Source organism: Chinchilla lanigera, unplaced genomic scaffold (assembly GCF_000276665.1).
Source record: "Chinchilla lanigera isolate Chin_1 unplaced genomic scaffold, ChiLan1.0 scaffold00019, whole genome shotgun sequence".
Lineage (NCBI taxonomy): Eukaryota > Metazoa > Chordata > Mammalia > Rodentia > Chinchillidae > Chinchilla > Chinchilla lanigera.
In genome coordinates, this window is record NW_004955420.1 from 423406 (window position 1) to 438180 (window position 14775).

General features: G+C 40.0%; 1 protein-coding gene across 1 annotated transcript in view; it reads left to right on the forward strand.

Moving 5' to 3' along the window:
* Positions 1 to 14775, forward strand: part of Prkci (protein kinase C, iota) — a gene marked incomplete at its 5' end in the record, with an annotated part of 63271 nt that continues 48496 nt past the window's right edge. Inside the window, 1 exon segment of the mRNA XM_005382978.2 lies at positions 1 to 138. Within this exon segment, the coding sequence (XP_005383035.1) occupies positions 41 to 138 (98 nt within the window).

A 14775-nucleotide genomic window follows, 5' to 3' on the forward strand; every position in this document is an offset into this window, starting at 1 on the left:
GCACCCGCGGCCTCCCGCGTCGAGGCGGGGGAGTGAGGAGATGCCGACCCAGAGGGACAGCAGCACCATGTCCCACACGGTGGCGGGCGGCGGCGGGGACCATTCTCACCAGGTCCGCGTGAAAGCCTATTACCGCGGGTGAGTAGGTCGTCGGGCGTGGGTGGGAGCGGAGGGCGGCCGGCTGCGCTTGGCCTGAGGCGGGGAGGGTGAGGGGCTGCGGGCTTCTCGGGGAGGGAGGGTGGTGGTGGCGGAGCTTGCGGCGCAGGATTGGAGGGGTGCCCCCAGGTGTGGTCGGGGCGCTGGGGAGTCGGGGGCTTGGGGGCAGAGCGCGGTCCTAGAAGGAGCCTCGGGGTAGAGTGGGTGCACCCGGTGGCGAGCGGGCACTCGCCCGCTAAGGATTTGGGCGGGCTTTGCGTCATCGTCTGGGCGTCCCTGGGGTCTGGGGGACGATTCTGAGATGTGCCACAGTTAACTCGGTTTGCTGTGGACTTGGAAGGCACGGCTGCTTCAGTTAGCAGGCCCCTTTGATTGCCGACGGGCCTAGATCATCTCCTTTTACCTTTACCGTGAAGAGTGCGTGAAGTGTGTTGGACTATGCTCAGCTTGTCAGTATATTGACGAAGGGATTTTACTTTAAAGTGGATACTTCTTAAAGGATGTGCATTCGGTGCTTATGTATGACCTTAGCAAATGTGTAAACTAAAAATTTGCCTACTCTTTTGCCAGTGTTGTTTCACGGACCATCCGATAGGGAGAGATACTGTATTGTGGCAAGGTGAGAAGAGGAGGCACAGCTTTAAAGCCTGCTCTCCCTGAAAGTGAAATAGATCAGACGTACAAGCTTAAATATCTAGTGGTTTCTCTTAGATGAGAAACCCAGAGTGTAAGTAAAAGATAGATAATAGTAAGCAGGGAGATAGGTCTTTCGCGAAAGGGAAAGAGAACAAGAGATGAAAAGAGGGGGGAGGAAGGGGAGGGTAAAGCAAAGAAGATGAAAAAAGAATTAACATGGTGTACGCATACCAGCTCCCCGCGATGAATGTAATTATTATGTATTGCAAACGTGCACTAATAAAAAATTTAAAAATGGAATCTGTACTCTTATTCTACCTAAGTTATAACTACTGTGGTTACCAGAAACAGGTCATGTTATCATTGTGTTGAGTCGCATTTTGTCATCAGTGACGTAAAGTACTCTTCTTCCTTTGAATTCAGTGGTGATTTGAAATTTCTTTGGGATAATTACGTTTCGGAGCATTAGTAAGGTGTAAGGTTAGTATGAGCATAAAGGTTTGAGACTAAGGATGAACTGAAAACCCATCTGCTTCGGCCTGTTTTATTGCTTGGCTAGGCAGAACTAAATTGCTTGAAAAAATCCTTAAGGACTACAAAGTTGAAACTGCAGTACATTCACATTCCTGAGAGGATCAGTGAAGATAGCAGACTTTCAAATTGCCTCTCTTGTTTTGATTTCAAAGAAAATATAAGCCCTACATGTCATACTGGTTAGATGTAAGGACTTACTAGTTTACCACCTTGAAGCCTCTGGCCTTTGTTAAGCTTGACTGCGTTTAGAAATAATTTATAGCAATTTATATTGGACAGTGTTATAACTGATTTTACGTGAAACGGAAGTGAGAGAGAGGTTTTGATTTAAAATAACATTAAGACATGGGCCTTTTTTTTTTCTTTAAAGTTTGTTTGCAGTTGTCACCAGAGCTGTTTTGGCCATTTTGGCTCTTGGTCATCCATGACTTTTGCAACATGAGAGAAAAACTTACTTTTTTTCCTTTTTTTTTGAAACTTTGCCCACAATTTGATGGATATTTCACTTTAGAATGTGTTCCATTTTATAAAGTTGATAATCCATGAATAGATTTTTGGTTGTTAAACTATTAGTTCTCTGGTTTACCTTTATAGCTTTCAATAATTTAAATTTCTTGACTTACAGTTAAGTACTCTGCAGTAACTCTGAAAGGTAAAGGTATTAGTGCTTCATCATTTTTTTAGTTTGACAGCTGTACATAAGCATAATAAGTAAAAAAAAAAAAAATCACTGTAAGCTTTTCCTTTGTCCCCCACCCTATCCCCTTTTTGCGGTGCTGAGGTCAAACCTAAGGCCTCACACATGCTAGGCAAGTGCTGTACCAATGAGTTACATCCCCTGTCCAGCTTATCCTTTGCAAGGAAATCAGTCTGTTATGCTTTAGGAATATAATAGCTGTCCTACAGAGAATCTTTTTGACTTACTAGTGTAATTATATTGAAGAGAATAAGGACATATAACTTTTTAGTGTTTGGCCAAATTTCTGCAAGACAAGTGACACATTGTCCTTGGTGGTTTTTTTATTTTTTTGTTTTTTTTCAGCTTCTTGAGACAGGATCTAGCTGTGTAGTTTAGGCTGGCCTTAAACCTGCAGCAGTCTCCCTGCCTTAGTCCCCTGGAGCATTCCGGTTGTTGGCATGTGCCACCATCCTTGACTTTTTAAAATTGAGGAAATTATGCCAAGTGTGGTGGCCTATGTCTGTAATCTGTGAGGGAGGCTGAAGCAGGAGGATTACAACTTCAGGGCTAGTTTGGGCAACATCAGAACTCTAAACTGTACCAATATCTGTCCTCTGAAATTGGATTTGTTAAGATTATATGCTTATTAATAATCTAAACTGCTGTTTGTGATGTTACATAGTCAGCTGCTCATTAATGTAGATAAAACAAAAATGAGTCATCAACAATAGTTCATAAACAGGTTGGCTAATTGGGAAACATAATTATTTTTAAAATAGCAAATTCATTCTAAAAGCGTAAGGACAGTATTCATTTAAAAGGTTTCCTTTTTCCTCAGATTTTCTGAATGACTGTTATCACATATAGCTTTTCCTATATCCCCTTCTAACAGTATTTCTTTTCAGTGACTGTTGAATCTTGGAATAGCAAGATTTTTTTAGTGAATAAATTGCTCTCCTTTCAAAGATCTATAGTGTTCTCATTCTGTTACGTGTGATCTTAGTCAAAGTATGTTTCTAGAGATAATAAACGTTGAATTTGAAGTAGGAGGCAATAGCACTGAGAATCTGCTTTTACTGGAGACCGGCCTAACAGTGTCTGTCTTGCAATCAGCACTCTTCTTTCCCTAACATGGAAGCTTTGTGGTGAGCGGCTTTCTTCAGTCATTACCTAGTGGTGTTAGTTTGGAGGAAGAGAAACAGGTTTTGTTGGTTAGTGATAGATTGCTATTGTATGTGCTTATCCTTATATAAAGGTACTTGGTATTATGGGATAGAATTTAACCAGGGAATGCCCGAACTGCTACTCTTTTCTTTGCATTATGTATGCATGGGAAATTTTAAAGTTTGTAATAGTGTTGAACCACTGTTGTTGAGCCTTGATAACAACCCAGAGGATTCTTTCTGTGCACATATAGAAATAAAAGAAGTTGTTAACTTTTTGCAATTTGTAATGTGTAATTGGTTTGGTAAAGAGGTATGTTGGATTTTTTTCACTGTGAACATGACTTGTCAAGACCTGTTTTTATAAGTATTGCAAAATTATTTTAACAATATACTTACTTTAGTAATGGTTCTGAGGAAATCAAAATAGTAGCTTGAAGTGAGGGTTGGGAGAATAATAGCTGTCTGGTCCTGAAGCTTCTGGCATAAACTCAGCCCTAGAGCAGCTGAGAGCTTGGCCAGAGAGACAAAATTTGGACATGCTGGCCTAGTGCCAAACAGAAAACAACCCTTTCAGAAATTTGAATTAGATAGTATGGAGATAAATTGCTGGTGGGACTGAGGACTAAAGCACATTTGTTATGTGCTTACTCTATAAAGAGTCAGAGAGAGGTTGGTGAAGTCAGAACTGATTATGTGCAAATGAAAAGTCTGAAACAGCAGAAACCAGGGAAATAGAAGGCCGCTTCTTTTAGAAGAATTCTCCCTAGAAGCCTTTCCTTCATGCTAGCTTTCTAATAACACTCCCATGCTCCTGTTTAAGGCAACTTGAGAGTTGTTTTGTTTTTTTCGGGGTCTCCCTAAGTTCCAAGTTGCCCAGGCTGGGCTCCAATTTTCAGGCTTCCTGCTTCAGCCTCCCAGAGTGCTGGGGTTATAGAGTATTTTTTTTTTTTTAAGAGTTGAAATGAACCTAATTAAACATGAATTTAAAATTTCAATCTGGCTTATGATTTCAAATATTCAGAAATTATTTAAATTGGGTTTAGTAAGTGTCAACTGATGCCTACTGTAATCCAGGCACATGGTATTATCCTGGGCACAATGTATAAAGGCAGATGATAAAAGGCTCTGCCTTTGAAGAACTATCTTAAACTATCTTTTTCTTCTTGTACAAGAAAAGACATGTAAAGAGTTAGAACATAAAGCATTAAATATATTTTTTTTGTGTGTGTGTGGCGCGCACACATGCATGTGTGTAGTATATATAAGGTACTTGAAGGGTGCATATTGGAGAGGAATGTGGGATAAGGGAAACCTTCCTAGAGGATGAAATTCCTGTGGTTTTTGAAGGATAGAGAAGGTTGGGAGTATATCTCAGTGGTACAAGCATGAGTTAAATTTTAAACATCTCTTCCCCTCCACAAAGCAAAACAAAAAAAAACCATGGATAAATAGAAATGTATCTGGTGAATGATGCTGTCATTGCAAGCACTGAACAACTGCACAATAAAGTTGAGAAATTAAGGTCAGTTTGGTTGTTAGTCTCATTTTCATTCCTTCTCAGAATACAAAGAATGGATGCTGATGAAAAATGAGGCTAAGAAAGTTCACAGGGGCTAGACAATGAAGACCCTGGAATGTCATTTGATTTATGTAGTCCTAGAAGAAGGAAAAGAGGATCGATTAAGTGGACATTTTTAGAGGATGAGATGATACAAATTAAAGATTTATTGTCTGTCTAGGGAGAGGAATCTGATAACTCAAAAGTGCTTGTTTGAGAGAGGTGACGAATATAGAAAAATATACAGATTTACAGGAGAAGGCAGTTTGTTACCCAAAACAGTTTATTTTTGGTTCTGAGTGCTTTACATGAGGTATCCAGTATCTAGAATTAACTGATATTTGTTATGTGCTTACTCTGTGTTGCAAGCATCATGCATGACAGCTGATCAGCGTAGGGATGTGGCTGAGGGTGATGATGGTAACAAAAATGCCACCCCTGGCCAAATACAGATCACAAAGGTAAGTCTCTAAGATTAAATTTTAAACATTTGGGAATAAGAATTGAGTGTGATGGTGCAGCCCTGTAATCCTAGCACTCCAGTGGCTGAAGCAGGAAGATTCTGAGTTCCTGGCCCATCTGTGCCACAAACTGAGACCTTATCTCAAAAACAAAAACAAACAACACTAAAAGGAAAAGTGAAACATTCCTTCTGTAGCCTCACTTTCCCACTTCTATGGGCAGCCATTGTTAACTATTTTGGATATTCTGCATCATATATCGATGCACTTATTTAAGTATATGTCTAGGTAAGTAGAGCTGTCTGTAGATAAACAGGCATATTCTTTTATTTTTTCTATAAATGCATTCATATTTTTACATATGCCTCTGCAGCTTGATTATTTTTTTCATGGTCATCTTTTTATACCAGGATGAATAAATAACTAGAATTCTTTCTTTATAGTTAGTACATAGTGTTTCACAGTATTGTTATATTGTATTTAATCTTTTTTTCCTGATTGATGAACTTTTAAATTTGTTCTTATTAAATCACTATTTCAAATTACATTGTAGGAACATCCTTACATTTAATACACGTTCTTACAAACATGGTCAAAGATATTCTCATTTTAAAATTTTATGTTGTCCTTCCAAAAACTTAACTAATTTACATTCTAAGCAGCGGTGTATGAGGGAAACTTTTTCCCTATTCTCCCATTATGTGATATGTCTTTTAAGTTTTTGACAATTGGATTGGAAAGAAATAGTGACTTTTGAGCAGGGCAGTGCTGGGGATTGAGCCCTAGGGCCTCACACGTGGTAGACAGGAACCCTACCATTGAGCTACATCCCTAGACCCTATAAATCTTTATGAAATACATTATTGGTCACTTATATTTCCTCTGGATTGTCTTCCTGTCTTTTGCCCATTTTTTTGTTGTGTTATTTTTCTTATTAATTTGTTGATGGGACATTGACATTTTGTCTGTTGAATTTGCCAGCACTTCCCAATCTGTTGCTTGTCTGGAGTTTTTCATTTCTATATAATCAAATCTGTCCTTTCTTTTTTCTGTCTCTCTGACTTCTTGGTTTACTGCCTTTAGGTAGATGTATTAGTCACCTAAAAATATTCTATTATTTTCTATTATACAGTTTTATAAGTAATTAATTTTTTAATAAATCTGTGATTTTTTTTTAGTTCAGTAATTTGTAGTATTCTGTTATAACTTATTTTAAAAAAAATCTAATACTATTTTTGAAGAGGTCATCCTGTCCCTACTTATTTGAAATAACTTTGTTATATACTATATTTCTCATAATGCTCATAGATACTTTCAGTTCTATTTCATTAATTTTTGAGGGGAGAGATTTGTTTTTGTAGATACCACCATTTGTTTATTATATTTAATTTTGATACATAATGGAAAGGATCATTTCATTAATTTTTTATTTGCAAATTCTCTTAGCTTTTTTTGTGCATTTTCTTGCTTAAATGAATTTTGGGTTTTTGTAGGCTTAAAAAAAAAATCAAACCAGGCATGATGCCACACCCCTGTAATCCCAGTACTTGGGAAGCTGAGGCAGGAGGGTTGTCATAGTTGAGGCCAGCCTGGGCTACATAGTGAGTTCATTCAATGCCAGCTTGAACTATGTAACTAGACCTTGTTTCAAGTAAAAAAACAAACAAAAACAAAAACAAAAAAATCCAAAAAAATCCCCCCAAAACCCCAAAACCTTACTGGTATTTTGATTTGGAATTGCATTGAGTTTACAGATTATTTTGACTATTTTGAATTACTATAGAACTGGTAGTTCTATATTGAGTCTGGCCTTATACATATGTGGTACATTTGTTCATTTCTTTCATGTTTTCAATAAGGTTTTACAGTTCCTATTCTTTAGGTCTCACGTTTCCTGTTCTTTTTTTTCTTTTTATAATTTTGTTGCCTTTGCAAGTGGGATCTTTTATTCTTATAAAATTATGACTAATTTTTTTTCTCTTCTTTTTGTTTCATTTTTGTCTTTTTGAGCCAGGGTATCATTGTGGTGCCCTGCCTTAGCTGAGCTCAAGTGATCCTCCTGATTCATCCTCCTGAGTAGTTGGGATTACATTTTTCACTGCTATACCTGGCTTTGTACTACCAATTTTTGTATGTTTAAATTGAGCTGGCTACTTTATTAATAATTTCTTAGTTAACTATCTTAGAATTTATAGGTAAATGTCATTTATAAGTAACACTTTTGTCTCTTTTGTGTATCTTATTTTTCTTAACTGTTAGGCAAGGATTTTCCAAACAGTGTTAAAGTATAACAATGATCTTTTATCTGAATGAAACAGTTAATAGTGAGAAAATTTTCATAAAGTATCTTAAAAAATACCCTACCTCCTTATCTCTTTGAAATATGTTAAAAAGCATACTTTTATAATGTAATGAGCCTACATGTTTCAAGAACTGGGATAAGTGTTTTCAACTTTTTATTCTCAGTTCTGGGGATTGAACCCAGGGCTCTCATACAGAGCTATATTCCCAGCCCTTTTTTATTTTGAGACAGGGTCTTGTTAAGTCACTAAATTGTCCAGACTAGGCTGAAAGTAACAATCCTCCTGTCTTCCAGAGTGATGGGATTATAGTATGTATGCATCACCATACCTGGCTTTTTGCTCACATTTTCATTGAATCTTTACAGTAATGCACAGGGAATGATATCATTTTTCAGATGGTACCATTGAGGCTTAGTAAGTGACTATAGGAAGCTATCTCTTAAACTCAAAGAAATTTCTCTTTTCTTTTTTTACTGTAATGATGGAGCTTATTATATTGCTTTTTAAAATTTATTGTCAAATTTATGTTTGATTCTTGTTATTTTTTAGTTCATTTTATATCTTCTTGATTATTAGAAAATGGAAATTTCTTTCTTTGTGTCTTTTTGAGACAGGGTCTTGCTATGCAGTTCAGGCTGGCCTTGAGCTCACTTTGTAGCGTAGGCTAGTCTCGAACTTGCAACAATCCTCTTCCCTCAGCCCCCGAGTGCTAGGATTACAGGCAAATGCCACCATGCCTAGCTTAAAAAATGGAAATTTCTATGACTTTTTAGTATTTAATTTGAAGGATGCTACTTTGATATTGAGTGAATATTCCAGCCAAAACCTTTTATCCAGCAATTTTACCACTCATAGGTAATTCTGCCTAAACCAATCATTATACTGGTGATTACAAATAAAATTTTTCTCAATATACTGTATTTAGTTTGGGAGGAGAGCTTATGTTGAACAAGAACTTAACATAAGCTATTCTTATGCAGAAGAACTGAATGTGGGTTTTGGGGAGCATTGGTTTTTATTTTTATTTTTTACGAGAATGATCACAACAGCTTTATTTTTTAGAGTCAAAACTAGAAACAACACAAATTGCCATCAGCAGATGGGCAAATGAACATTTTGTGGCCAACCCATGCAATGGCATGTAATGGCTCCACCACTGACAAGCAGCACATGAAAACCATCATGGTTATACTGATTAAATAAGCTCTACCAACCGCCCTCCGCAAACCAAAAAAGAAACACACACACAGAACCCGACAAGCTGAATGGTTACACTTGCCTCACATCTAGGTAACTATCCACCTGGGACACAGAGTACATGGGCTGCTTGGGATGGGAGGACAGAAAGTGATTACAAGTGACCACAAGGAAAGCTTTATTTTATTTTATTTTATTTTAGTTTTTAGTGTAGTTTAGTTTAGTTTGATACAGGGTCTCACTGTGTAGTTCAGGCTGGCCTTGAGTTCATTATGTAGCCCAGGCTGGCCTGGAACTCATGGCAATCCTCCTGTCTTAGCTTTCTGAGTACTGGGATTATAGGTGTGCACAACCATGCCAGCCAAGGAAAGCTTTAAATTGATACGTGTGTGTTCATACATGTGTGTGTTCATCATCACCATTGGGCAGTGGCTTCTAGAGTCTCTAGACTGTTGCCCTGCAGTCACCGCATGCTGTCACACCTCATTTTATATCACAGTACTGAATACTACACTTTAGTACTAAGTTCATTTGCTAAGAATGAATAATTAATCATGTATCTAAAAGCTATAACCTCCTGTGGATCCACCACCATCCCAGAGGTTACAGTTTAAAATGAACATTTCTGTCTCTTAAGGAACGTTATTATGGACATTTCTGGAATATCTTAATACTCCGTATTTTAATGAAAATTATGATACAATCTAGGATATAAAAGCATCCTAAAATTTTATAGCTGTCTACTTGTAAATGCCCAGCACTGTATCTTCAGAGAAATGGCTCCTTTGTATGGAAAAGCACTGTGCCTGCCACAGGCAAAGTGTCAGTGCACATATGTTGCTTTAAAAGTTACAATGTTACCAATGCCTACTATCAGAGAAATCTTTCCTAGTTTTTCTTTTGCTGTTTCTAAATAGCACTCTGAAATCAGGCATGATGGTGTATGACTATAATCTCAGCATCCTGGGTGGCTGAGACAGGATCACAAAGTGGAGTCCAACCTTGCCAGTTTAGTGAGGCCTTTAGTGGATGTCTGAAAAAAAAGTCTGAGGATGTAGTTCAGTGAGAATATAGAAGGTTCAAGCCTCAGTACTTCAAATGTAAAAAACTAGTAGATGGATGATAGATAAAAAGATATATAGGTACTTAGATAAACATAATAAAAATAAGTAAATAGTGACTGATTTATTTAGTAAGAAGACAAAGATGGGGCATAGGGTCTTATCAGAGGGGGACTCGGGTTATGGACCTGAAGATAAGACCTCGCTTCCTTGGTGTATCAGTCAGTGTTTACTAGAGAAACAGATATAACACAAGATGTACAAATATGTAAGAATTTACAAGATTGGCCTACAGTGGCCACCCACAGAGTCAGATGTGGAAGAATGCAGAGAGTGTCTGCACACTGGAGACGAAAGGCTTCAGTCAAAGGTGTGGAGCTCACTGTTGTGTCCTGTGCAGTATGTATCAGGAGGCCGATGGGTTTGTGATGGAAGGCTGAAGGGTCTGCACTAGAAGCTAGGAAATGACATCCAAGATGAAAGTGACGACTGGAGCTCCACTGAAGAAACAGAAGCAGATCTGTCCTTCATTTCCCCTTTGTACCATCCAGGTGACAAGCCACCCTAGGATGAGCCTGCCACACCTTAGGTTGTGGAATTGCTAAGCCAATTTTGTTGAGCTTCTCTTACTGAAGTTGACCCAGTCAATCAACCTATACACTTGGGAACATGTCCAAAGAGAACTTAAAACCCTTGGTAATAGGCATCGTAATCTAGTGATAGCCATCTCTGAGCTCACTTGGCCGGAGACAGTCATTAGGAGACATGCTGAGCTGCTTCCCTACTTGGCGAAGCTTTCGCCTCAGGACCCCATGCAGGGAAGGCATCTTTGAGCAACTGAGGAGATGGTTGACTCCATCTGTATCCTTCAGGCGGTATTGCAGGAGCCACCCAACCATTACAGAGACCAGGGCAGGTCTCTGCAGGCTTAACCCCCAGAGGCAGAAAGTGCTAAACAGAGACCCCAAAGAGCTCAGGGAAGGTCTCCCTAGGCCTAGCTGCTGATACCGAGAGCCAACAAGGAGTCCAGGGAAGTTCTCCGGCCCAGTCACTCAGAAAAACCAAATAACCCATGGGAATTCTCTTTAGGCCCAACTACCAAAGGCGCAAAGACTCCAAAGAACCGAGGGCAAGTCTCACCAGGTGCAGCCACCAAAAACCCAGAATGGAGACCAGAGTCCTGCCCACTAGGCACCCAGAGATAGCAAGGAGCACAGGGGAGGTCTTCCCAAGTCCTGCTAGCAGGTGACGAAAGACCAAGGAGCCCAGGGGATAGTCCCAGGACTGGTCTGGAGGCACCCAGAGACACCAACGAGCCCAAGGGAGTCGTTTCCATCCCACCCACCAGGCCCCAGAGACAATAAGAAGCCCAGTACATGTCTACCCTGGCCCAGCCACCACTGTGAGTCCCCTTGCAAAGTCTGGCCCTTCTTGAGTGTGGGGGAATAGGGCCATAAGGGATGGTTCTCCTGGCCAGGAGCAGGTGCTGGGATGTTGTGAGCTTGGTGTCCTGTCACATTCACACCTAGGAGAGTGCTGTCTAGTGCCTAGTGTTAATCCATTGCCCCCAGAGTCATCTTCAGACAGTATAGAGTCCTGTGACACAGGTATATGTGTGGTCTGGAAAGTAAAAGGTTACCTGGCAAACAGTGGGCCTGCAGGGCCTGATACTTCCTGCTGGCTGATGAACATTATCCACACAGAGCTGCACAGAGGACGTTGAATGGAACTGGTCAGTGAGGTCCTTTATACCATTTGCCTGCACAAGACACTGAAGCTCCAAAATACCAGTAGGAGCCAGCTCAGCCACTGGGTGAGGGTAGGAATAGATGGGACTCCCACCGGACTTAGGGAAGGATCGTGAGGGGCTTGGGAGCATCAAACACCACCCTCAACATCTCATTCCAGGGCTGAGTGGAGAGGGAGTCCACAGTCCTGCTCCCAAAGAAATGTGGGCCCGTGTCCTTCCCCACTGACATCCTTTCTGTCCAGCCCCCGGTTTGGCCAGGGCAAGGCTATGGTCCTCATGTTGGGAACACCAGAGAAGGGACATTGACACTCTGTCACTTCACTTTTTGTGATAGTTTGTAGTTTCCCGTTTCCCATCATTTTAACTCCTGTGCCCAGATGTCCATGTGGCGCTGGGCTGTCCTTCCATGCCTTCTCCAGGTTTTACATATCATCAGATCACCAGAGCTATGTTCACTACAAACATCAGCGCCTCTTGCTACTCTGTCCATTTTTTTGTCACCTGTCTTTTTAAAGACCAACGCCTTGGGTCCCACAGGACAGGAGCTAGGGCCTATGCTCTGTGTCACATTCCAGAAAGGAGATGATGACTTGGGCCTTTCAGCCTTTCAGGCTGAAACGAAGTGATTTCTTCCTTGGGCTATTTCAGCAGTGCCCCAGGGAACATCCAGGGTGTCCTCAGGTACAGACTTAACCACTGAGGACAGTCTGTTTTCTCTGGAGTGGGGTATTAGGACACATGGGTTGATGCTCTCTCCCTTTTAAAATTTGAGACAGGGACTCATTATAATAGTTCAGGCTGGCCTTGAATTCACTGTGTATCCCAGGCTGGCCTCAAATTCTTGGAGATCCTCCTGTCTCAGCCTCCCAAGTGCTAAGATTTTAGGCATGTGCCACCATGCCCAGCCAGTTGATGCTCTTACTACAGAGACTCACCGCCTCTCCTTGACTAATAAACTGGCCCCAAAATGCTAATATTTCTAACTGGTCCCTTCTGAAATTTAACTTTTAACTCAGAACCACTTTTTTTGCAGGGGCTCTCCTGTTGCCCCTGTGGCACAAGCCACTTAGGACTTTGCAGTTTGGTCTGAGCTTCAGTGTGTCTTTCTCTTGGTCATTGTTTGGCCACTGACTCCACATCTCCCCACCCTTACACCACAGATTGGAAATCATTCAGCTGGAAGCTTTGCAGAAGTCTGGCATTGTGGTGGGTATGGGCAGTCAGGCCACACACTCTCATTGAGCTCTTGGTGCCAGGTTTTGTGGGCAGCGAATCTGCTTTCCTGGGTATGTCCAGGGCCCACACCTCCACTGACAGGCCCTGATGCTTGGAAGGTGGGTTGTGCCTTCTGTGTCAGTGTGAGTGGGCCACCTCCGTCTCTGAGGCCTGGGAATGTCCTCCTACTTCTCACCCCTGCACCTCTGACCAGGGCCCTGCTCATAGGCCCAGCTCACTTGGCCCTGCAGGCAGAAGTGAGATCTCCACACCAAGTGCTCAGCTTGCGCTGCCCTGTGGAAGGTCTGCTGCAGTGGCTGTGCCTGTTCTCACTGATGATTTTCCTTCAGCACTGGAGGCTTTGTCTCCCAGCCACTGACTTTCACTTAGGCAAAGTGGTTATCTTCATTGTAGAGGTGGAGGTTGTTTTTAAAAGCAATTAGTCTTGGGCCAGGGATATAGCTCAGCGGCACAAGCGCCTGCATGCCAAGTGTAAGGTCCTGAGTTCGATCCCCATTACCAAAAAAAAAAAAAAAAAAAATTTAATCTTAAGGAAAACCTTGTATTGTAGAATATAGGAACATTGCATCCTTAAAGTAGCAAACTTAAAAATGCTTTTAAAATTTTAGGTTAAGCTATATGTAAATTTGCCAGTTTCGACATCTTTGTAGTAAAGCAGATTATAATCTATTGAAAACCAAAAGTAAAATAATTTGTGTTTATTCTGAAGGTAAACTAGAAGAAAATCATCTGTGGTGCGTTTAGAATGTAATCTTTATTTTGTAGCTCACTTTTAGCTTTGTTACTGTAAGGCTGCAGTGATCATGGAGTGTTAGGAACATGGTGTTTTCTCAGAGAAGTGTTTATATAAAACTCCCTTAAATGCTTTGGTTCCTGGAACTTAAGGAATGGTAGATAAAGCACAGTTCCTTCATTGAGTTTCCTAAAGTTTATGTACTTACACTTTTTAAAGATTACACAGATGTTTTAAAAATATATGTATGTTGACAAGTTTTTCTTCAGCTTTTGAAAAGTAAAGGTTTCCAAAAATCCTTATTTACAGATGTGTAAGTAATATATGTACTTACATATGTGTTGTTTTATTTTTTATTTTTATTTTTTGGCTTTTTTCCAGTACTGGGAATTGAACTCATGACATCACACTTGCCAGGCAGGTGCTGTGCCGCTGAGCTAAATCCCCCGCCCCATATGTGTTGTTTTAGTTCCATGTGGAATTTAATAAGGAAGTCATATTTTGATGATACACAATACTATTTTTCCCCTTGCATTCCAAAAAGGTAACTTCATACTTGTTCTTTGCCAGAGAAATTCTGTTCAAGCTTTTCTTTCTCTTCTAATTTAATTCCAGTATATTTTCCCTTGTATTAACAACCTGGGGGTGCTTTACAAGAAAAATTGCGTTAGGGAAAGCAGGTTCTCTTTGAACCTCATCAGAGGAATTGTTTTCTGTTTTTAAAATAAAATTTAAAGCCATTTTGTTTTGTTTACATTTAATTAGAAAATAAATTTCATACAATACCTTTACATGGTAGAGAAATTCATAACCTCTACCATTCAGAAGACTAAGTACAAAGTACATCTTTCACCAGTATTTTCTTCCCAGCGTCCAATTCTACCGCTGAGTTAACCACTTTTGAAATTCTGTTATTATATCTGTTCAAAAATGAGGAATTAGCAAAGCATTCTCTCTTGACTATGTTTAGTTACCCTTGTCACCTTTAGAGTTTAAATAATGAACTTTTGGATTTGAAAAAACATAGCATAAAATTTACTGTGTTACTCACCTTTTGAGTGTGTAGTTTAGAGGTGTTAACCATAATCATTTGATGTACAAGTCTCTAGAGCTTTTATCCGTTTATACAACTGAAACTATGTCCATTAAAAGAACTACTGAGTTTCACCTTTTTTCTAGCCTAAGGCAATCATTCTGCTTTCTGTTTCAATGAATTTGACTACTCTAGACCCACGGTATCAGTGGGATCATACAATATTAGTGTGTGTGTATGATTGGCTTATTTTAATTAGCATAATGTCCTCA